Genomic DNA, 24,382 nt, shown 5'->3' with positions numbered 1-24,382 from the left:
ATACTAATTTGTATTATGAAATAATATTAGTAGTTTTAGTCATCCATAAGCGGACACATTTACTGAAAAAATTAAAAAGTTACAAACAATATGGCTGGCTGAAACACGAATGAATACCCTATTAGAAAGAGACCCATTACTACTTTGAAGCCTCTCACTCGGCTCGTTTTATTAACTGTCCAGTTTAATATACAAGTCCGTGAGTGTCACCAAATAATTAAGTTACTTAATTTTGTAACGCAAAGAAAAATTGTTTTTATCAAAGACTGATTAATGTTGAATCTCATTAAAATAAATAAACGATTTAAGGTCATCTAATTTTATAATTTGCCTTACATTTTACATTCTGTTTACATTTCCAGTTTCTTAATCCTTTATATTTTTAAGCGATATATTTGTAATAAATAATGAAAACTCGAGATGTGGGGAATTTGTAGGGAATTTGAACTTTACTCTCCCCAAATTTGGGGACTTTACCCGTGATTTTTATGAAATCCAACAAACCGGTTTCACCACCTTTATGCATAGGCCACACAGCTCATACACACAAAAAAATACAGTCGAATTGAGTAAAATACCACATGTACATTCAGAATTTAATCATGTGATAGAAGCACTTTAACAGAAGTAATGGGAGAGAAAATCCTCAGTTCTGTGAAGAAAACTGTCTATTTATTAATAGAGCAAATGGGAAAAAGTACCAATAGTTCTGTCAACAAAACTACAAAATAATGGCGTACGATCACAATACATGTGACTTATTTTATATACTATACTTTTTTATACATACTAATATCCTCTCCCATGGCACATTCAAATTAAAAAATTTTAGTTATGGCAGTAAGTTACGTAACATTAAAGTTGGGATTAAGTAGAATCGATTGAGCGTGAAATGCAATTCTTAATAATTTTGAAAAATTATTATACTGCCGTTATTTCTTCAAAAACTTTGTTATGTACACTGCCGTGATCACAAAGAAAGGTCGATCTGCCACCATTTTTCTTTTTTCCCAGGTGGATTAGGTACGAAATTGTGAAGCAAGAGAAAAGTAGATATTTTTTTCAATTTAAAACGCTGAAAAGCGTCGATGAACTTGAGCGACAGATGTTTTAGGCCATGCCTACTGTATGACAATTATGAAATTTAATGCTAGGCACGGCGTCTGAGTTATCACTGTCGACCTTCGTATGCGTAAAAGAGAATTAACTACCAACAGTTTGCGCGCGTCTCAAAAACGGGTTAATTTCCAAAATTGGGTTTAAAATGGAAAAAATAAAACAACCTCGGTGTGGCGTAAGGAAGTCGAGACACGCGGCTAAAGGTGGACTGTATAGGGCGCAGGTAAACCTTTGCCTGTGCTATTCTGGCTAAAGTGATATAGAAGTACTCACGCGTTCCTCCCTCTACTGCGGCGCGGCTGCGGTGCGGGTGCGAGTCTTCTCCGGGGCAGATGGCACAGTCTTGTTCGTTTGCATTAATAATCAGTCGCAGAAATAGAAAAGATAAAGATTTAAAGGAATAATTAAAATATTTTTAAGCAAGCTGGGTTTTTAAAGCGACACGTGTGTGTACGTTACGTGTGTACGTACGATGACATCTGTGTCAAGCGTCTCAAGAACCATGAGGCACCGAGTTTTTCCAGACCGGATCAAATAATGATATTGTTCGAAAAACTAACAACACAGGTTCGGTTGTAATTATTTATTAATAATAACAAGTGTTCTTTACCTTGACTATACACACATGCCCAGCAGTGGAGCATTATGGATAAAATATAGTTCTCACAATAACATAATATAAAATTAATTTTAAATACAAATAAATATTAACTACCTTATAACATGGAATGATTATTTCCTATTCACCTGAAGGTGAAATACGGATTTTAGTCGAACCTGTCGTAAACAAATTTGTAAGTAACGAGAGTTCAACCTAAACTGGTTAAATGTACTTTCAGTTTGATTGCTAAAATTCTAAAGTACTAAATAACAATGTGCCATACAATAATAGCAACTACCTGGTCTGAAACTAGAAGAATTCTCCTGTACTATGAGTACCAGAACAACGGGTTCATTCCGGGGCATCACCCAGAGTATAGTCTGTCTTTTTTTGTGACTGAGAAAAATGACATTTGCCAGGTTGCCAGTTTACGTAAAGTTTTAAATAGTCATGTACTTGTTGTCGACAGTTTTATCGATAGATTGCGAAAGAAGGTAAAATTTTGCCAAATATTTCTGAATTGTGAACGTTACGACGTTCTAATGATCACCATTTTTTATTTATTATTCATTTTTAAATAGATAACCACCGTGAGACTCAGACGTATCAACTGAACTACCAGATAGATTTTTTTTTAAATAAGAATGAAGCAAATAGGGTAGTAGCTGCCACTTGCGCCCGCACTCGTACTGGCTGTGATCGGGCTGTCAGGATTTTGGCGCGCAGTTTCCATCGAGTCATCTCCGCGGAATCTCATAATTAAGAACCACAGACTGGTATGAAACATGTCGAGCAATAAAATCGACTTAATATGTTATTATTCATTCCTAATTTGACAGTTGGCCTACTAGTATAAATAATTAAAAATATTTATGTATTTAAGCTTCTATTGTACTTTACCTGTATACATACATATACATAAGCTCACGCCCTAGTCCCATAGGAGGCGTAGGACCACAGAATGCCCCTTTACTCTATCCTGACACAGCTCTCGAGCCTCACATACATAAACTATTCTTGTCACTTCGGATCCCAGCCTTTTTGAGGATAAAACTGATCTGGTCAATGTAAGTCCTTCTGGGACATCCTTTTAAAACCCTTCCATCCACATTCGCATAATAAATCTGTTTGGTAATTCTTCTTACATCCATCCGCTCTGCATGCCCAAACCACCTCATGCATTCCTTTCTCTATTCTAGTCACTACATCCACTTTCAAGCCACATATTATATTTATTATAAAACAAAATAATAATATCGTCAGCTTATTGCAAGAAGTCAATAATTGCCATATAAACTATGTGGCAGCCGACGATAATATTATGTCTCCTTTTTGTGTTGTTAATAGAGATGGTTTTAAGTGTTGTGTAAGTATGTGAACTTAGAAAGATGATAACTGAAATGATCCCGTTCCCAGCAGTTGGACGAATATTGGGCTCATGATGATTCAAATGAAACAAGATCGGCTATTTATTGCATAAGCGTGACTAATAATATATCGATAGTCGATAGAATATATATCGACTGCAATGACTAGCTGCTCGAAAGCGGGCAACACTTTGCGCAATCAACTGTCATTTTACTCCGTTCTCAAAAAAGACAGATTAAAAAACCATAGTATAATAATACAAGTAGTGTATTACACACAGTCAGCAACAGTAGCAGCGTGGCCTGTACGGACGCACACATTCGAAATCTTGCGGTGCGCTCCAATCATACAAATGCGTTATTTACGACAACAAGGATAATTAACTTATTTTATGATACAAAGTGACGGAACAAACAAGTAGTGCGCCTGGTGGTAAGTGACACGCCAATCCATAACAGTTGCAGTGCCACTCAGAGCTTTAAATCGCAAAGATCTTATGGGCACAGCGACCGTCACCCTGAGACATAAGTTGACAAGTCCCATGTGTCTGTAATTTCACTAGCACCCTTACCCTTCTAAACCGGAACGCAGTAATGTCACATTACTGCTTGGCGGCTGACATATGTAAGGTGGCAGTACAACTCTTTCACAAGAAGCTCTCGTCTCAAGTAGACCAGGGTAAATCATACTAACAAGTTTGACCCTGTTTGTTCTTATTATCAGAGAAAATTAGGCCTTCAATATGCCACAACCTGACGTTTAAACTAGTATAAATTTAACTATAATGTACACGAAAGGTGCCTCCCCGCAATAAGGTACCAATAATCGGCGAGTATCTTACGCCGATTGGCAAACCCTTTCACCAAGATGGCAAACTAATGTGTGCCATCGAGACCGACAACAATTTAACAATCGTTACTCTCAAACATTGACAATGGATCTTCGAAAACCGGTTTTGTTGACGTCGGTGACTTGGATCTCGTGGTTGAAGATGGTTTTGATACTGGAACCAAATACATACATAAACGCCCTGGGCTATTAGATCAACGAACATGCAGACTAATTTTATGGTCCAATATAAGTATATCTTCATTTAAAAGGTAAGTAAATTACAGTTGAAATCGTCGCATTGATTAAACTCTACTAGTCATTCGTTAGGTTGCTAAAAGATGGATTGCATGTTTGCAGTTAATGCGTGAAGCCGTAATCAACTTCATGCAGACGAGACCTCGACCGATCTCGGCTGCGTGAAGTCGTTACCCGGGACCTCGAAGTTATAAAGGATCGAGGGCGGTAAAAGAGACACGTTCTCGGGAGGTTGAGTTCTCATTTTATTGAAATGAAATCAATGTTAATAATAATACAATTGTGTTAACAAAATTGTGTACTTTATAAGAGTACAGCAACGTGCCGAAAGACTGAGTAACAGTGTACAAACAAGTAACTAAATTAATATAGGAAATGAAACTATTTTTCCGGATTTATTTATCAATATAACTGGTTGAAGACTGTACCACCTCAGTCAACCGTGACCATGGGACCTGTACAGGGCCAGAAACGTCGGTTTGTTTGAAAAACAAATATACGCGATTTAAATCCGGAAAAATAGTTTCATTTCCTATGTGTAATAATCGCGAAAACCTAAGAACTCGAAACTAAACCGACAGTAAAGTCGGGAGCAGGAGCTCTTTCTTGAGTCGTGTTATGAATGAGACCGACTATCTACTCCTTTTTGTTTCCATCGTAGTAAAGTAGGGTCTTCATGTCGACTGCATGAAGTTGATAACGACTTCATGCATTAACGGCAACTTGCAGCCGAGATCGACTTTTTTTATAATATATTCTGACGGGACAAACAAGTCGTGAAGTCGTCTAATGGTAAGCTACACGCCAGTCCATAACAATTACAGTGCCACTCAGAGCTTTCAATTGCAAAGGTCTAGAGGTCTCGGCTGCGTGAACTTGATTACGACTTCACGCAGTAACTGCAAACATGCAGTCAATCTCTTAGTACCCTAAGGCAGTATCCCCTGACAAGAATAAATAAGAAACTCTAGAGGCTGCTCTTTGTGAATGGAAATAAGTACGCTTATCATTTACAATACTTATTTCAATTATCACAGATCGAGACAATCTGCAGGAGCCAAACAGATCACTACCATGGGTTTTAGTCATCCAAGTACCGTAGAAGCTAGTGTTTTCAGTGTTTTTGTATGATTTATTTATTAATTTAGTTAATTTCATTTAATTCATTGCATAGAATAAGATTTGCAGTTGGACTTACCAGCATTCTTCTTCTCTTTCGAACTAAATAATTCGTCGTTATCATCACCAAATAAAGTTCCTTTCACTTCAATATTATTTTCTTTAACTTCTCTTTTTTTGTCCTTCTTTTTGCCGAACAACTCTTCGTCACTATCAGAACCGAATATTTTATTGTTGCTAGCTTTAAACCCTTTATTATTTTTATTGAAAAGTTCATTATCTTCGTCAGTTAAATCGTCAAAAATTCCTTTTTGTTCCGGTTTTGGTAGTTTTGTTGAAGTACTCTCATTTTTTAAAGTGGATTCCATTTTCTTTACGTTTGTAAAATCTTTGAATATTTCGTCATCACTGTCTGAATTTAAAGCAGTTTCTAATTTTTTTATTGAATGTTTAATGGTTACGGGTTGTGTATTTGTTTTTGATTCTGATTTAGTAACCATTGATTTGAAAATATCATCGTCATCTTCATCATTGACTATGTTTAAGATTTGTTTTGTTTTCGTAGCCTCAGATTGCGCTTTTGTAACAACATTTAAATCTGCTTCATTGTCAAGATTTGCGAGTGTAACATTGGTCGGTTCTGTGACTTTAACAGAATCGACTTTAGTCACCTCTGCATCCATCTTTGATACTACTTGAGGATTGCTGTTAAAAATATCTTCGTCATTTAAGATATAAACTACTTTTGATTTTACATCTCTTATTGGACTTGATGTAACATTTTCCAAAGTATTACCTTTTGAAAACAGGTTTTGTTCAGTTTTTAAATCCTTGGACGTATCAGTACCTTCTGAAATAGCAAAATCTTTGGAAGTAGCAGTATTTCTTGACGCTTTCATACTTTTAACATCCCCATCAGGTTTATGTAAGTTATCCTGTTCACTGACATTAGTTTTTTCAGAAACAATAACATCATTTTCTTCCTCTGCTTCGATTTTAGATTCTTTAACATGGTCATCAATTGAATTAGAATTATCAGTTGAATCCTCTCCGAAATCGATGCCAGATTTTTTTACAGCTTCCCTTCGAGCCCTTCTTGTGGAGGGGCGTCGTTTCACTTGAATTTTAACTCTTTCTTTTGACAGTTTGTTATCTAAAATTGTACTATCCGGTTCGCTTTCAAAACTCACCGATTTAACTAGTTTAGTCCCATCTTGTTCTGAAACTTCATTAGTTTGTAAGTCTTTGTTATTCTTTGTGGGTATAGTTTGTTCGTCTGTTTGTTCAATTTGCTGTACTTTTTTAGGTGAGGCACCAGGTAGCAGTGTGTTTACGTTAATATTGAAATTCATTGGTCTTAGTTTGCCAATTCTCTTCGGTTCATTTGGAATACCATCTGTCTTGTCGATATTTGGTTTCATTTCATCTGTTTTTTGTGTCTTTAATTCTGCAGGTAAAATATCTAATTCATCATTAAATACATTTTCCAGGTCATTGATATTGTTCTTAGACTTCTCATTGTCTCCTTTTACTATAACATGTTGCCGTGACTCAAATAAATTTTCATTGATGTTAGTGGTATTCGCTTCTATTACTTTGTGTTTGAAAATAATTCCGCTATCTTGTTTAGAAACACTTTTAGTAGTCTCTTGGACAACATCAATTGCTGGCGGTTCATCATGGAAAATATCAAACCTATCACCGCTAATATCAGGACTGAATTCTTCAGGGTGATCATGTAAAATGACGTCGTTCTTCTTAAAAAACAACGCTTCGTCATCAGAGTCGTCATCGAAAAGAGCATTTACATTTTGACTCTTTTTAGGTTCTTTAGGTTTTTCGAAAATTGGAGGCTGATCAATAAAAATATCTGAGAATAAATCGCGTTCAGGTTTTGATGCTTCATTAAATATATCATCAAAAGTATTTTTACGCGTTTCAAAAACTGGAAGAGTATCAGAATGAGATATGTTTTCCTCTGGTAGCACATTGTCAAATACAGTAACGTTTTTATTTCTATCAACATCTTTCATATTATCAGGTTTACCTTTTTCAGCTAAATTCGCAATATTGTCGAATAAATTTGTATTATTATGGGTTCTGTTTTTATTTATTTCAGATTTTATTGTGTTTGATTTAGTATTAACAGTAGTTTTTTGTTTGCTTTTGGTTTTTGAACAGTGTACCGTTTCAGCTGTATTCGGAGCTTTTGAAATAGATTTTTGAGAAACCGTTGGTTTCATTTTATCTTTAGTTACATCCTTAACAACATCAGTACCAACATTTTTAGTTTTAAACAAATCATTCTCAGATTCATCATTTAATATCTTGTCTTGTAATTCAGATGTATTTTCAATATTTAATATAGATGTGTCTTTAATTGGTGGTTTATCTTTATCGTTTGAAAAGATATCGCCATCATCTTCATCCATAATGTCACTAAATGTATCATCTACTTTAAATTGCTTAGATTTTGAATGTTTTATTGCCGAATTTTTGCATTCCTTTGTATCTACAGTGTCTTCAACATCTTGGACAATATCTTTTGTAAATATATCATCGTTACTTTTCTGTACATAATTTGTTTTAGAAAACATAGGATTTTCTGCATCCTGTTGGGTTTGTAATACCTCAACTTCTGATATTTTATTACCAATTGGAGCCTTCTCACTATCTTTTAGAGATGAAAGAGCACCTTGTGACTTTTCGTCATCTTTCCTAAACGAATCATTATAGTCATCTATATTTTTGGAAGTGGATGTAAACAGTTCACTGTCATTAGCAAGATGAGAACTCATCGAAGATTTAATTTCACTACTTATTTTGCCTTGTGTTTGGGTTTCTGTTAAATTTGTAAATAAATCATTGTCTAAATCTTCTTTAAGCATATCTTTGTGATCATTTGTGTTTTGGTTTTTTTCTTGTTTCTTCTTAGAATCAGTTTTTGATTTACTAGAAAAAATATTATTGTCATCATCGTCACTATCGAATAAACTCGTATCTTTTAAATTAACTTTAGTAATACTAGTTTTAGCTAGATATACTTCTCTTTTTTCAGCCTGCGCGACGGGTTTGTCAGTAAATAAATCATCGTCGCTACCAAAAATGCTCTTAGTATTAGACTTATCTAAATTATTTTTAATTTCTTTAGTAAAACTAGTTTTAGTGACTGCTATATCAGCAAATAGGTCGTCGCTTTCATCAAATAAAGTCTTGTTGGCATTTCCTTCTTTACTTTGTTTACTTTTGACAACATTATTGGTAAATATATCATCTATGTCATCGAAAAGATTGTCATTGAACAAATCTACTTTCTTGTCTAAAACGTTTTCTTTTATATTTGCTACTTTCTGTTTTTCTTTCCCGTCTTTCTTCTGTAAAATTTCCGATTTAGCAAACAAGTCATCGAATATATCTCTACTGATTTCAAGTTTACTAGTCTGTAATGGTTCTTTTTTATCCTTAGTTGGTTTACTAATCTGTGAACTATCTTTTTTAATTATTGTCTGTGGTTTAGGTTTATTGTCATCGGATTCGTTGCCGGATGTAGATGATAGTGTTTGGTTCCGTTGCAAGATGGCGGCGCCGATGGTTTCAGAGTTTTTAGCGCCAAACAGAGATATACCTCCAATTGGTTTCTGAAATTCAAAAAAAGATTTACAGTATTAAAATATGAAATTATGTAAGTACATAAGTAAAATCAATGCCCCAAACTAGCAATGCACAACGTGCGGGTTCAACTTGCAGCGGCCTATGTGACCATGCGTTAGGGGCGCTGTATAATATGCCACAGAAAATTGTGATAATTAATCAATTTCTTTCTTTCCGCATTTTTTCTTCTTTTTTAATTTTTTTTTATAACAATGTGACGGGACGAACAAGTCGTGCGCCTGATTAATAACAATTACAGTGCCACTCAGAACTTTAAATTGCAAAGATCTGAGGCGCACCACCACTGCGCCCGTCATCCTGAGACATAAGCTGACAAGTATCTCGTGCCTGTAATTTCACCAGCACCCTTCAAAACCGGAACGCAGTAATGGTCACATTACTGCTTGACGGTAGAAATGACGAACTCTTTCACGAGATGTATAAGTGTTTTAGTTATTTCTACCATTGTCCGGGGCCATAGTACCTAACTACCGAGCAATACAGATATAGAAATAAGTATTACCTTTACTCTATCATTGTATTCGCTTTTAACACTTCCTTCGAGCTTTGGTTTTTCAGCAAACAAATCAGGTTCTGGTTCGTCATCGAATAAGGTTGATTTTGACTTGGTACTAGGCACTGGGTTCTGTGTAGGCTGGAAATTAATGATAAAATATAGAGGGACCACTTTATTAAGAACAAAAGACTGATTATATGCATCTGGATTGACAAATGTTCGCTTAGTTCAGTTTTCTTTTTACACATACTGGTACTGTGATTCAAGATGCAATAGTTACCTTTCGCCAACCAGCGTTTACGAATTTATTATTTACCCTAAAATGGTTGACTTCGTTTGAAAATAACTTACACATTATTATAATATATTATTATATTACGACTATGGCAAACAAATCGTCGTATTGGGCCCAATATTTGGCCAAAAATTGTTCGCAATGTAATTCGTGCCACATGTAGAAATGATAAGGGAAATTAGTACATTTGCCATCAAACAATGTGTGTACATATATTATACTTGAATATTACGTCAGTAAGTTCAAATTTCTTTACGCGTGATACGGACGGACGCATGCAAGTTTCTGACTCGCATGTTTGCTCAATGTACGATGGAGGTGGAGGTAATTTTTTTCAGAGCCTATTATAGTATACCACTGTACTCAGCCCGCTATATCCGAAGCTCGCTCAGGGCCTTGTGTACGCAGTAAATACTTGTAATAACGCCTTCAGGACGCTGCAGCGGCGGCCACGGTTCTGCAGTGCGTGGCAAATGTTTGCTGAGACTCGTGTCAACAGCTTCGTGGCACTCTTACGTCGGTATCTTCATTACACAGAATACGTGCCAGCAGCAGCGGTCTCCTGAAGGCTATCGCGGCAACGATTGAGTGCCCCATGATGCGGCATTTAATAACAAGCACAAAATCCGCGGCAGAATTTAAATACTAGCCTAATTATAACTTTATTGTTACTAACACTTCATGGATCTCTGTCGTCCGTAATAAAGATTTATTATTGTTATTAATAATTCATTTCCAGAGCGAGATCTATAGTCAACATTATAACCTCTACCTTGTTAGTTTCAGCGAAGTCACTAAATATATCACCGGCGTCGTCGTCATCGTTAGAAAACAAATCGTCAGGAGCTTGCTTAGTAACGAACACGTCGACGGGTTGGTGCCGATGTTGGCCCCAATGATGGTCGCGATGTTGGCCGCGATGTAGTTCGGCAAATATGTCGTCGTTTGACGATGTTGACACCGTGTCCAATGGTGGGGGTTCGTCGGAGAATATTGCCCCTGAAGGTAGAACAATTAATATTTACATAATACTAGATAAAAAACAATGTGGCAGGTAAGCATACGTATGAACAAATTTCAAGTTCACGCGTAACTGCTCTACTAGGAGACAGTGTAGTAGTAAATTTAAAGATATAGTAGTAAATTTAAAGATATAGAATAGCCTTCTAACCGACAAAATAAGAGATTAAGATTACGTATTGAATTTTTTTGTTAACCCTTATTGATCAAGAAAAAAGGCCCGAGGGTTTTTATTTGGGACATTATATTCAAGTTAGCCACGTGTTCATTTAATTCCTACGAATTTTGAACAAGTAAAAGTCGAAATCAAAAGAATTTAAAGTATGTTATAATGATATAACCTTTCGTAATCCACTACTGGACATAGGTCCATTGCAATTGTTATATTTCTTTATGCAAGTACTTACCTGCACTAGGCTGTTCCGGTCTGTACATTTTCCTGACTGCGGGTTTTGGTGGCGTGAATTCTTCTTCTGTTTCTGGCATCTGCAATAAATGCATCTGATTTTAAAGCAGCTCATTCCCTATTATTGTAACGAACAGAAACATAAAAATAGTGAGAATATAAATTATATTTATATCTACCGGACAGTGGCTACTTTATAGTAGCTATTAAATTAACATTGACTCGGTACAACCCTACTGAACATTTATTGAAAGAAAATGGAAATCAAAAGATGCATTCTTTTTTTATATTTTGTGACAAACCAGAGACTGCTGAAAATTGATAAACTCAAAGTGTAATAAATTAAAAAAAGCTTTTTGAATTAATGTTAACAAAATTTGCAAAAACACAAATTAATTGCCTCCGCTAACGGTTACGAAGCTGGTCTGCCAAGCAGAGGTCTCGGGTTCGATTCCCGGGTTGGGTGAAATATTTGTATTTCAACGTTTACTTTTTTCTTCGATGTAATTTGTGATTGTCTATGTGTGTGTCCACATCAACCGCGACCCAGGGTTTCCCTAATGTGTGTACCTCGACCCACTCGACAAAACAGTATTTGTAATTGAATTAGTAAATGAATGAAAAAAAAAACTATAGTCGATTAGTTTTTAATTTTAAATTATACTTAAAATGAAAATTAAAACAACCTGCCCTTTTTTAAAAAAAATATACGACACGTATCGTTCAATGGTTCTTAAACTCGAATCCTTGACCCCGACCGACCGTGCCGACGTCAGAGAGTAAGTCCTCTCCGTGATGATTTATAATGATAACATGTAAGTACATTATACTAGTACATACCACAATCAATTTTATTACATAGCCCCCCACTAGGGAAACCCTGTGTTACGGGTGCCATGGACACGCACATAGACAACCACAAATTACACCCAAACTCACGAGAGAAATAAATGTAGGTCATACAAATGTTTTTCCCGGCCCGGGAATCGAACACGAGACGGACCTCTGCGTGGCAGTCCGGCATGGTAACCGTACGGCCACGGAGGCAGTTAAATTTGAAAGGAATTTGAACCCAAGTCGTTTGAAGTTATCCCCTGCTCACCTTGGGTGTGTCTGCGGGGGAGACGGGGGAGGCGGGGGAGGCGGTGGCGCCCAGCCCGAGGCGCCGCGCCAGGTCCAGCGCCACGGCGGCGGGCGCCGGGGGAGGCGACGGCGCCAGCGATGAGGCCGACGACGAAACCTGCGCCATTCATAATACTGGTAGCCCACTTGGAAGAAACAGCCGCTTTCTTTTTAACTAATCTAAAGTCTGTCTTTTTCGACCATGGAGTAAAACGACATATGCAGGGTTGCCGGTTTTCAAAAAAATTTAAATGGTCGTCGCCGATAATTTTATCAATAGGTTATGAAAGAAGGTAAAATGTTGCCAAAAATGTCTTAATTGTGAATGTTACGACGTTCAAAAGGTCAGTAATTACGTTATCACCTCCTTTACTCCCATTTGACAGTTAGCCTACAAGTACCGAAATCAATTTTTATTTATTTACAACTTTAATAAGGACAGGTGAATTTAATTATTTATATTGAAATAAAATGAAAAACTTTAAAATGTGTCTTCTCTTTGTATTTTTAATAGACATAGTTTTAAATGTAATGTATATGCATGAACTTAGAAAAAAATACAATGCTTTTTAAATTTTTTTAAAATGAAATGATTTTATCGCGTGAAAGGCATAAAAATAACGCAAATCACATGAAACAAATTATATACGGTGAAATTTTATAACTGTCCTATTTTAGAATAGAAAAGTTAGCCAGATGTGGCCTACACGAGGAGTACGATACAATCGTATAAAAAATCGACCTACATTTATTTGCCAACCTTTATTGAAACGTAAAGTGCAGGAAATCCAATAAGCTTGTCACTCTTAGACGTGGAATATTTTCTTCAAATTTCAATGAGACTACTATACTAAAGAATCATTGAAATCGGTTTCCAAACGTCACTCGGAGTAATTGCGCAACATACATACACGCAAAAAAATACAGTACTATCGAGACATTTTTCAAGTCGGTAGAAAATGAATGTACTTATTTATTATGTCTATTTAGGTTTGTTCGATCGAATCCGATAGCGATTGAACTTTCATGAATTGTTGTGAAATAGCAAAATAGTGGCCGTGCTGTGCACGGGTTTTTTCTAAAAGGGTTAAGGCTGTAGCCATAGTCCACTAGGTTCACACGTTTTCAATGGTATTGTAACCACAAATGACGGATATCAGTGTAATTTCGGTTCCCATGAAACAAAAATCTTATCTGAGTTTGAATTGGACTCACTGTGGTATCCCGCTGCCTGTCTGTTTGTATGTTCCCGGTGGAGTCCGGCTCCGAATCGGAGTACTGCTCCGGCTCACGGTCCGGCTTCGACGTGGTACTGTCCGAGTCGCTGTCGTCCGGCAAGAGACCTGAAAAAATACAAAGCGGCTGAAAAAAAAACAATATGATCGCCGCAAATACATTTTTTGATGTGCTTGCAATTTTAACGGTGGACCACTGTATCACAATACGATATTGATAATTTTAAATTGCATAATTTTTATCCTAATGTAATTGGTATCAGGATTTCCATTTCATCATGTATATATAATATATGTTAGACATACCTGCGTGCCATTTGGTTTTCCATGCATACGATCCGATGATATGAGGCAAAGGTCGATCTGTATACAAGTCCTTTGGTTTCAGCACCACCCTGTGCCAAGAACGTTATACAGATGTAATACATATGTACGACATTGCAGATGGTAATCCAATTCATGATAATGAACAGAAAATCTACAGAATTCATGAAATTATAATTTTGGTTCACTCATTCTAAAAGTGAGCGGATAGTCAGAAATATACACGGGGAACCAATAAAGTATTTAAAATAATTAATGAAAATACACTTTTGTATTTGTAGGTATTTACTTTTTTTTATTTACGCAAGTATTGAATTACGCACGTATTCAAGATGGCAACTATTCAATTATACACTTATTCAAATATAGTAAATAAATAGACAAACACTTTATTCACTATTAAAATACAATTAAAATACGCAAAAGAAAGAACAACTTTGTCAAGTACGCAAGTTAATACAGCATACTAAGCGCCCAGTTACAGGAGAAAGTTTTCATTAATGGCGAGTCTGAATTCTATTTACTAGGCAATAACATTTAAATTCCTCTGAAGAATATACCCGCGCGGCCGCCGCGTGGACCAAATTCAAGCCAACCTCTCTCGCGTGCCCGGGACGCTCCTTTAAGTTAAAATGTAAAAGCTAAATAAATAGAGCCTATTTTGACATGACTCCGCTCGGCGTGAGCGCAATGAAATTCATGTCAAATAAATGCGCCCTAACGCCATCCCTGCATAAGGCGCCAGTGCACCATGAAATTTATGACACCATACTGTGACCACGGTACTCGTCTTTTGCGTGCGATTGTCTATGTTTAACATTCGAAGCGCTCAAGGTCAACGTGTAGTAGTTTGATATGCTGTTATGTGTACAAAAGTATAGAAGTAATTACCTGGCAAGTTGGTCTTCGTCTTCACTGTCGGTGTCACTGTCATTCAGGATAGTGACAGTTTCATGCATTTGTTCTAATTGTATGAGACTGGATTTTAATATTTCTAGATCCGACCCTGCTGCGACCTGAGGGGGGTCCTGGAAAGTATTATATAGGGTGATATTTTATTTATTAGTCATTTCATTGATGTCATCATCTTTTACAACGGATCTAATCTTTAATCAGCTGTTTCATACAAAGTGTTCATACAAATTCGGCCAAAATTTATGGAAGTGTTAATACAGTACCTTCGCTGGTACAGTGTCCGCTTTAACCTCGACATCGTCATCGTACACTCTGCTCTCTATAAACTGGCTGTTGCTGAGAGCCATGAATCTGAAATCGAAACACCGCTTAAAAAAGGAAAAAAGATAAATTTCCGTCAGATGTTTTTTCGTGGTTAACAGAAGTGCGTTTGATCTCCATCTCACCTGACACATGTACACCTATACAATGCCTATTCTCGCCTTGAAAAGGCACAAGTTATAACGTTCAAGAAACAAGCCTGCAGACAGTTCGCCATATAAATGTGAAAGCGAAACGTTTCGTGCGAATTCTTGGAATATCTACAATATAGAGATGGAACCTCAGTCTACGTCTACTATTCCGATGATGGAAAGGGGATGGCGGAATTAAATCGTGCCATAGAGTACTTGTAGCAATTATAGTTGTGTAGTTTCTGTCAACTCCAGTGAGAGATATGCACGACGATATTTAAAGGCTGACCAATTACTACTGGATCCTCAAAAATATTAGCGCTAAGTCTTGCGTTTTTACTCAACTTTAAAATTAAAATGGGTTCTTTATTTTTAATCGACTTCATATGATTCAAGGCGATAACTCCGAAATTAGAGAACCGAATTCTTTTTGTTGCAAAGCGGGTAGGTACCTCACACATAGACAACCACAAATTACACCCAAACTCACGAGAGAAAGAAATGTAGCCCATACAAAACATTCTCCCGGCCCGGGAATCGAAGCTAGGACCTCAGCGTGGCAGTCCGCCATGGCAACCGTTCGTCCACGGAGGCAGTAAGTGTGGCAAAGTAAGGGCTGAATCCGGCTTATTGAATTTACATTTTACACGTTAACAGATTTCAATAAACAGAGGAAGAAGAGAAGCTCTTCAAAAGTGTACAGCGACTATCTTGTGTTTGGGTTCATAGGAGTCGTTTCAGTCATCGTTGAGGAAATCATGGTAAAGAACACAACAAAAGCTGTTACGCAAGCTTTAGAGGCCGGTTTTTTTAAAGTTATTGTTAACTGTGTCTTTGGTCATGTCAAAAGGATATTCTTTCAAGTACGGTAACTTATCGAGGGTCCAGCACTAACTTGTCAGTGTTAATACGAATACCAACTTGTTGTTGACGTTGTGCAGCGCGATAGAAGCGTGCGTGAGAGCTGACGCCATATTACCGAGTCGAGTGTTGGTTTCTTCGCATTTTGATATGATTCTCTGCAAAAAAAATCGAAGTCTCAAACAAATACAGTCAACAGCAGGTCAGGCTTCACAACTTTGGACCGTCCTTAACGCAAGCAACGTAGAGTTAGTTTGAATCCTTATTGTCAATTTTGACGAGCTTTTCTCTCTGTTATCACAGCAATAAAATTATGTCTAAAAACGCACATCCTGTATCACGGGTGCCATGCACACACACACATAAACAACAACAAATTACACCCAAACTCATGAGAGAAACAAATATAGACAATACAAATATTTCTCACGGACCGGGAAACAAACCCGGGACCTCTGCGTGGCAGACCAGCATAGTACCGGAGGCAGTTAAAGTCTGAGTACTAATGTAATATAATAATGAATGTGGGCCTAAGAAAGCCAGTTTGAAGCTCAAATATTACACCCTAAACTTGCCATCTGGGTCTAAACTTTGTATTGGAAAGTAATAGCACTATAGTCGTCACCAAATCAGAGGCCAAATTTGACAGCTAATGAAGGCGATAGTATGCAACTTTGAATGCGATCAACGAAGCAACGTTGTTTGCTGATGACACATCCTTGATTTTTAAAACAGACAGACATGACAATAACTATGACCGTATTAATGATACTCTCTCTAAGGTAGTTTATTGGTTTAATGCTAACAATTTATTGCTTAATGCCAAGAAGACAAAATGTGTTAAATTTGAATTACCTAACGTAAAATCGACTAGTCCAACCATAGAAATAAACGGAGAAAAGTTAGACCTTGTTAATAAAGCAGTCTTCTTGGGAGTGACCTTAGATAGTAAACTTCAGTGGTTTCCACATATATCGTCCCTGGCCAGCAGATTAAGCTCCGCTGCATACGCAGTCCGCAGAATACGTGAGCTTACCGATGTTAGTACTGCTAGACTAGTTTACTTTAGTTACTTCCATAGTATAATGTCCTACGGGATTCTCATGTGGGGTAAAGCGGCAGATATTCAAACCATATTTGTATTGCAAAAACGAGCGATTCGTTCTGTGTACCGTCTAGGCTCTCGGGTATCTCTCAGAGAAAAGTTTAAGGAGACTGGTATCATGACTGTGGCATCACAGTACATTTACTCAAATATTTTATATGCCCGTAAAAATATACACAATTTCAATAAGAAAGAAGATATCCATAATATTAACCTTAGAGCTAAGTCCAAACTCATGGTACCACGATTTCGTTTAACCAAGGTAAACAACTCTTTTATGGGGAACTGTATACGTTTTTACAATAAGATTCCGGAGCATATATTAAGTTTATCATTTCCTAAGTTTAGAAACTACATTAAAAATATTTTGATCGAAAAATCATATTACAAAATTGAAGACTACGTGTTAGATAAAGATGTATGGAAAGACGACATGGCTCCAGAATCCACACAAATTTGATTCAAAGTGTATTCCATAGCATTAAAGTTTATTTGAAAAGAGCAATCCCTAGAGTTTCTTGCTCGTTCTTCTCAGGGAGGTCAGCGTAGTGAACGAGCAGTAGCTTAAATGTGACGTTTTCAAGTGTAAATTTATTTTACCTATGGAATAAATAATCTTTGACTTTGACTTTGACTTTGAAACAATAAACAAACAATTATTAACATAATTGAGTTTAAAAAATTCAAAAATTTTATTGAAACATTATATAATATGATAAAACATATTTGAAGTACTGTTTTCGCACGAATTCCAAAATAAAATGCAATTTTGAGTTACTCCGAAATGTCCTGAAAAAAAATACGTCCTCAAGCTATTTTTTCTTAAATAATAGTGTTGTAAGCAATTAATCGCCGAATTTCTCCTAGTCACTTCGATTTCTCGGAAAAAACATTGACTTATGTAGTTGTTTTATTGATGAATATACTTATTTACACTAAATTCTCGTAATAATCCATTTATGCATATTATAAAATCAAAATTGAAAGAATTGGATGCAATTCATCGGAATTTTACGAAAATAAGAGGAATTGCTACAGAATTGCAAAGAATTCTGTAAATGAATTGCTTTTAACTGAATTGTACGATTTGGCCTTATAGGCCCCCTGAACAACAATGGACCGAAAAATAATCTAAACATTTTACAAAATCTTAAAATTTTGAATCGATTTCTCGTTAAAATCGTATAATGTGATTACCGATATGATTAGTCCACATCTCTATTCGCGTCACGATGACAAGTGTCAAATTTGGCCTCTTATTTGGTGACGACTGTAATAGTATTCAACTTTTTAACCCCCAATGCAAAAGAGGGATAGCCTTAATGAGCAGACGTATGTCTGTCTGTGGTATCGAACATATGGACTGACCTAAAAGCAGTTTGTTTAAGAAAGATTTATATAATATATAATTTAAACAAATAGTAATAGTATATACATGTATAATTTTGTAGAATTTATAAATTAAGAATAAGGCAATGTTCCATTTTTATTTTGGGCAGGCAATACTGTTTTTTTCTGCAAGTATAAATTTCAATTATTTTGAATACAAATTCTACTTGGATTATATTTCTACATGCAAGTTTGTGTCCCTTAGAGCCGGATATAACGCAACGACCTATTAGATTATATTGTAACGGCAGGTCTAAATTTAAGTTATTTTTAGAAATACAGTTCAAATTAGGAAATTCAACTTGCATTTTATTTGTACACTGTTGCACACATTTTTTTTTATTTGAAGGCAAATTCGAGATGATTCTTAGCTAGGCTTAATGAACATTTGACTTGAAATTTAGTATGGCAACTTGACAGCATTGAGGAACTGAAAGACTTTCCTGGCTCCAACAGATTTTATATCCTCTGGTTGTGGCATGCGCCTTCTTAGTATGGGAGCTTCGTACGCATTGGTAGAGAAGATGAACAAGAGTTTCATCCTTCTCGTGGCAGAATCTACACTCTCCATTCTCTCATGTTTGACATGTGCTTGTTCACCTTTGACCTTATAATATTATGGTAACTTTGATCTGACTGTACACTACCTAGTTTTAAAGAATTTTGTTTCGCGAGTTTTTTTTTTATTTAAGTTTCATTCGTTCAACAATTTGAAAAGAAGAAAAAATATTTCTTTAGCATAAATGACGCCCAATGAGAAGAAAACAAACACTAATAAATAGAAAGAATAGTAATAAAAAGAACAAAAAGGAAACGAAAGAACAAAAAAGTTATAGCACAAAAACAAAAATAAAAACAAATTATTTTTTAAGTTAATTGAATGTCGGGATGCTTCATCAGCATGATATTCAATTATTGTTTTTGTAAAATTACTCCAATAGTTTGTTATAATTATCAATACAAAACCGAACACTTAGAAAAGATTCCTTCAGTCTGAATGGGTTCAAACAAACGTCGTCCAGCAAACCGTGCCAGACACCATGCCAAGTAAGGCACGGAACGAACTTTTTTGCCGTAGCGCCATCTGTGAGAAATCTATTTATTCACTTTATAAAAACAAAAACACTAAATATAAAGGCACTTTGAGTCTTTGCTGTAGTATTTATTCTCTGTACAGATTTTATTTCAAGTTCGACAATCAAAACACATTTTTGTTCAAACCCAGGACGTTCCTGCGTACTGACCGTTTTTCCTACAGCATTTCATTTGGTATGAATACCTTATAATCCGTAAAGTGGAATTTCTTCTATAGAATGTTTTGTTTGTCTGTTGCTACAATGGCTATGATGTAATGAATTATTATTTTGTTATTGTTACAAATAAACTATTGTGTCATTCACAATTGTGTTCTTCTTTGACTACGAATGATCAACAACACTTTACACATCCCACTACCAGACATATGTCTTCTTTACGGAGAGGGTACATTATATATTACATTAGGGTGCATCATAAGTCTCAGTGGCACAACCAGAAGCAGAGACACTCAGTCGCCTATGTCACAATTCACAATGCACTTTGGCAAAATATCTTCTTTGACTTTGATTCAATTCAAAACTTTACAGTAACGTTGGAAATCACAGTAGCGAACTCCAAGAAGTTATAAACTGCCAAATCTTTTTCAACTTTTCATAACCCGAAACTCGCATTTGTAACAAAACCACCCTTTTTTTTATGACTTGAGAGTCGGGGTCACCAGTGTCGGGTTCTTGGATGTGAATTAAAGAACACCGATCTTATAGTAATTTGTATATTCACTAAAAAGACGCAAGATTGTTTTACAAGTTTGAAACTAAGTTTTTCACACACGGAGCCGCCATGACATTCTCTCTTTTTCTTCACCTCTCTTCTCTTATTGGTCAGCGGTGCTCGCAAGCGCCGTCTCACAGTGGAATCAACTTGAGGGCGCGCGAATTTAAATGTGGTTCGCTACAAGTTTTTTAAATACATCATAAACATCTTTATTTAACTGCCTCCGTGGCCGAACGGTTACCGTACCGGATTGCCACGCAGAGGTCCCAGGTTGAATTCCCGGGCCGGGAGAAAAATTTGTATGGCCTACATTTATTTCTCTCGTGAGTGTGGGTGTAATTTGTGGTTGTCTATGTGTGTCCATGGCACCCGCGACACAGGGTTACCCTAGTGAGGGGCTATGTTGCGTGTGTCAGTTATTATCATTATTATTTGAAACGTAAGTAAATTACACTTGAAATTTTTGGTTAAACTCAACCGCTCATTCGTAAGGCAGATTCCCCTGAGAAGAATGAGCAAGAAACTCTAGGGGATGCTCTATCATATCATATCTATTTATCATATTATAGATCGGATTTTTGTCATCCAAGTACGCAGAAGCTGTATAACAACCTTTTGTATAAAATTTTTGTTTCACTATAGTTTTAAACCCAGCTAGGTTGTATTTAGGTTCTTATGATTCGTTTTGACGAGGACTTCCACCTGCGATTCAATAGTCGAGACCGAACAAAGCGAAAGCGGAAATACAAAATTTTGAAGCCGGTCTTTTTTTTATAAAAAAAAAAGTATAGTATGCTATTTTTACAGTACTTCAATGTGAAAGTAAAAAGAGAGGTACAATTTTTGGTTCTATTTAATATAAATTAATATTAAATGATAATTATTCCCACTAATTACAACAGAAATGATAATAGCGGTCGTTGAATTCGTATTAATAATTCATGCTTTGAAAGTACGCTTTGTTCAAACTTATTTCTTTTAGAATGATAACATACAAATTATTATGTTGATTTTTCTAATACTTAAAACAAACTTTTACCAGCAGTCTCCGGAATCCATTTGCAACAATATTAAATCTTTCACGTGTCTGTTCGTTACGGTCACATTTTAACCGACTTCAAATGAGGAGGTTCTCAATTTGACTGTATTTTTTTGTGTGTAGGTATGTTACGCGATCATGCCCGACATTTGTGAACCGATTTCCATGATTCTTTTTTTTATTAGAAAATGCATTCTTTGATGGTCCCATCCCAATTTGAAGAAAACATTCCACTTCTAAGGGTGGGAAATTCAGGGATGAATCAAGTTAATTGGAGTTCACCCACTTTCAGTTAACCGATTTCAATAAAACTGGGCAAATAGATGTAATTCCACAAACTTTTGAGGTTGGTTTTTTTAATACAAACGTTATAATTATATATCTGCGCAATAGTGGTGTAACCCACATTAATTTATTTTTCTACAATATTACTTTAAATGATACTAAAGTACGTAATCCAAACTTATATCATAAATGCGAAAGTAACTCTGAACCGCTGAACCAATTTTGATGAATTTTGGGATAGAGAGATGGGGAACCTAGAAGAAGGACACAGGCTACTTTTTGTCCAAAAATAAATCTTAAAAAAGGTGAAATAGGGGAGAAAACATTTGTATGCAGAACCAATCATTTCCCAAGTAAGTACTTCAGTATGCCACTCGAAGTACCTATTCTAATCAGACAGCCAGAATCTATTTACATGTGTAATTTTTTTTTATACATGAAAGTAGAATTCATACATAAAATAATTATGTACTTTATATATAACCTAACCTCAGTACAGAGTACTAAAAAAACCGACCTCAAAAGTCATTCATCCCCTAGTTTACCACCCTTAGGGGTGGAATATTTGCTTCAAAAACAATAAATGGGATCACTTCTGAGGTACCCTCTTTCCAACAAAAAAAGAATCATCAAAATCGGTTCACAAATGGCGGAGTTATCGCGTAACAAAAAACACATAGTCGAATAGAGAACCTCTTCCTTTTTTTGAAGTCGGTTACAAATCATTTAAATTAAACAAATATTGTAGAAAAAAAATTGTGTGGGTTACACCACTATTGCGCTGATAGCCTCAATTATACCTGGAAATTTCAGAGTTATATTAGTTAACACCACCTAAAAAGATATTGTTTTGGTCTGAAGATCATTGAAACCAGAAATCGTGTATTGGTTACCTGGTGTAAGTTCTGCAGAGCATCGAGAAGTTGCTGGTCGCCGCTCAGGCTCCAGCACGGTGCTGCCCTGCGCAGTGAGGCTGCTTCCTCCATCTTCAGATACCTGTCAAGATTGTGAATTTATAATTTGCATTAATCACTTCACAGAATCTGCCTCTGAACGAAAACTGCCTCCGTAGCCGAACGGTTATCACACTGGATTGCCACGCAGAGGTCCCGGGTTCGATTCCCGAGCCGGGAGAAATATTTGTATGGCGTACATTTATTTATCTAGCGAGTTTGGGTGTGATTTGTCGTTGTCTACCTGTGTGTATTTTTTTAAGTCGTGCGCCTGGTGGAAAGCGACACGCCTGTCCATAACTTACATATTAAACTACATATAACAATATTAAATGGCAAAAATGTGAGGGGCACTGCCACAGCGCCCAGTGGCCCATCAAAGTTACTGCTAATAATTGCTTTTAGACTGCGTTCTGGTTACATTCCATTAAACAAATTTTACTATCTCATGGGAAGAGCAGAATCCCCTCAATGCCAATTCTGTAACAAGTTGGAAGACATGCTTCATTTAATGAATTGTGATCGATAAGCGGGCTGTCGGGCCCAATGTCAAGTAAAAGACATTGGTCAGGTAAGAGAGCTAAATTTAATGCTGAGCAACCCGTGGACGAAGAATTCTGAAGCTCTATACTTCTAAGTGAGGTCTTGCTTTCTGATGAGGAGCAATACCTCTCATGGAAGTAGGGCAGATAAAGTGGGATAGTTATTTATATGTAAACATACATTACGAGGCCGACATAAACGCCCAAACGTTTCAAGCCTCTTAAAACAAGATTTAAAAAAAATAGAAAAAAACTGACAAACCTAGTCGAGCAAGTAGTCACATACAGCAGGAGCCATATCTAACTCACATGAAAACTTTATTTAAACAAAACCATAATTAGAAAGGAAGCATATTTATCAATGAATATAAATGACCAACGTCGTGTTATTTCGTTTCACGTATCATGTAATAGATAAAGTATACTGTAGCAACATGTTCCACTAATGAATTCTGGTCCTTTCAAAAGAGTATATAGAGCTTTAGAATAGCAGAAATCGAACTTGTGATAGGGGAATGCACCTCTGCGATGTTTTTAAGTTAAGATATTAATAGCTTTTGATATATTAATTTTTAAAATTGTTATGTATAATTTTTAGCTGACAACTTTGTAGCCAAGCTCATTAAAAATAAAAACAAAATTGAGATAAGATAGATGACTTCAGATAGATGTCTCATACTGAAGACCTGGCTTTGCCTTTAAATTAAATCATTGAAGAAAAGTGAAAAGGGTAATTTTCAAGTCAGTTTTCTCTACTTAATTCCATTGGCAATTTTTACTATTTACGTATTCCTGCATACTATTGTGAAAAATTAAATAATATTTCAGGATACTATAATCGAATATGAAATATTGATATGATGATGATAATATTCTATACACCATCTAGACCTTAGTAGATCTGGCTGAATGACCTTAGATGCCTTAGCCTGTCCTGAAGATTGAAAAATTTTACTCTTACAAGACAATATTAATCTGACGACTTGGCATATGCCTATTTATAAAAAAAAGAAGAAAAATAATTCACCAAGACTTGGCTGAGGCGTTTCAAATCTTTGCCTTTTTCTTTACATAAAGAATGAAACAAAAACAACATTAATTTGAAAAAATGTGACATTTGTTTTTATAAGTAATATTGTGTTAAATACGTTGTATTGTACAAAAAG

At 36.0% G+C, this 24,382-nt stretch overlaps 1 protein-coding gene across 1 annotated transcript; it reads right to left on the bottom strand.

The window, feature by feature from the left end:
* Positions 1 to 3,625: 3,625 nt before the first annotated feature.
* LOC113228362 (WASH complex subunit 2) lies at positions 3,626 to 22,760 on the bottom strand. The gene is made up of 12 exons (XM_026461635.1): positions 22,615 to 22,760; positions 16,152 to 16,249; positions 15,042 to 15,129; positions 14,755 to 14,891; positions 13,846 to 13,934; positions 13,520 to 13,647; positions 12,285 to 12,422; positions 11,184 to 11,262; positions 10,529 to 10,755; positions 9,468 to 9,599; positions 5,373 to 8,931; positions 3,626 to 4,091 (listed from the first exon to the last, which is right to left on the bottom strand). Exons 1-12 carry the CDS (start codon positions 22,705 to 22,707, stop codon positions 3,994 to 3,996), a joined length of 4,866 nt encoding a protein of 1,621 aa, XP_026317420.1. The 5' UTR covers positions 22,708 to 22,760; the 3' UTR covers positions 3,626 to 3,993.
* Between the last annotated feature and the right edge of the window lie 1,622 nt (positions 22,761 to 24,382).

Source organism: Hyposmocoma kahamanoa, unplaced genomic scaffold, assembly GCF_003589595.1.
Source record: "Hyposmocoma kahamanoa isolate Upper Pololo Valley unplaced genomic scaffold, ASM358959v1 228, whole genome shotgun sequence".
In the NCBI taxonomy this organism is placed as follows: domain Eukaryota; kingdom Metazoa; phylum Arthropoda; class Insecta; order Lepidoptera; family Cosmopterigidae; genus Hyposmocoma; species Hyposmocoma kahamanoa.
Note: the sequence above shows the minus strand (reverse complement) of the source record. Positions and strands in the feature narration are given on the sequence as shown.

Excerpts from the sequence above, each read along its gene's own strand:
- LOC113228362 (XM_026461635.1), bottom strand. The coding sequence starts at position 22,707 with ATGGAGGAAGCAGCCTCACTGCGCAGGGCAGCACCGTGCTGGAGCCTG. Across the intron at positions 14,892-15,041 it reads CGGACACTGTACCAGCGAAG|GACCCCCCTCAGGTCGCAGC; the intron begins GTACTGTATTAA and ends AATACTTTCCAG. Across the intron at positions 13,648-13,845 it reads GAAAACCAAATGGCACGCAG|GTCTCTTGCCGGACGACAGC; the intron begins GTATGTCTAACA and ends GTATTTTTTCAG.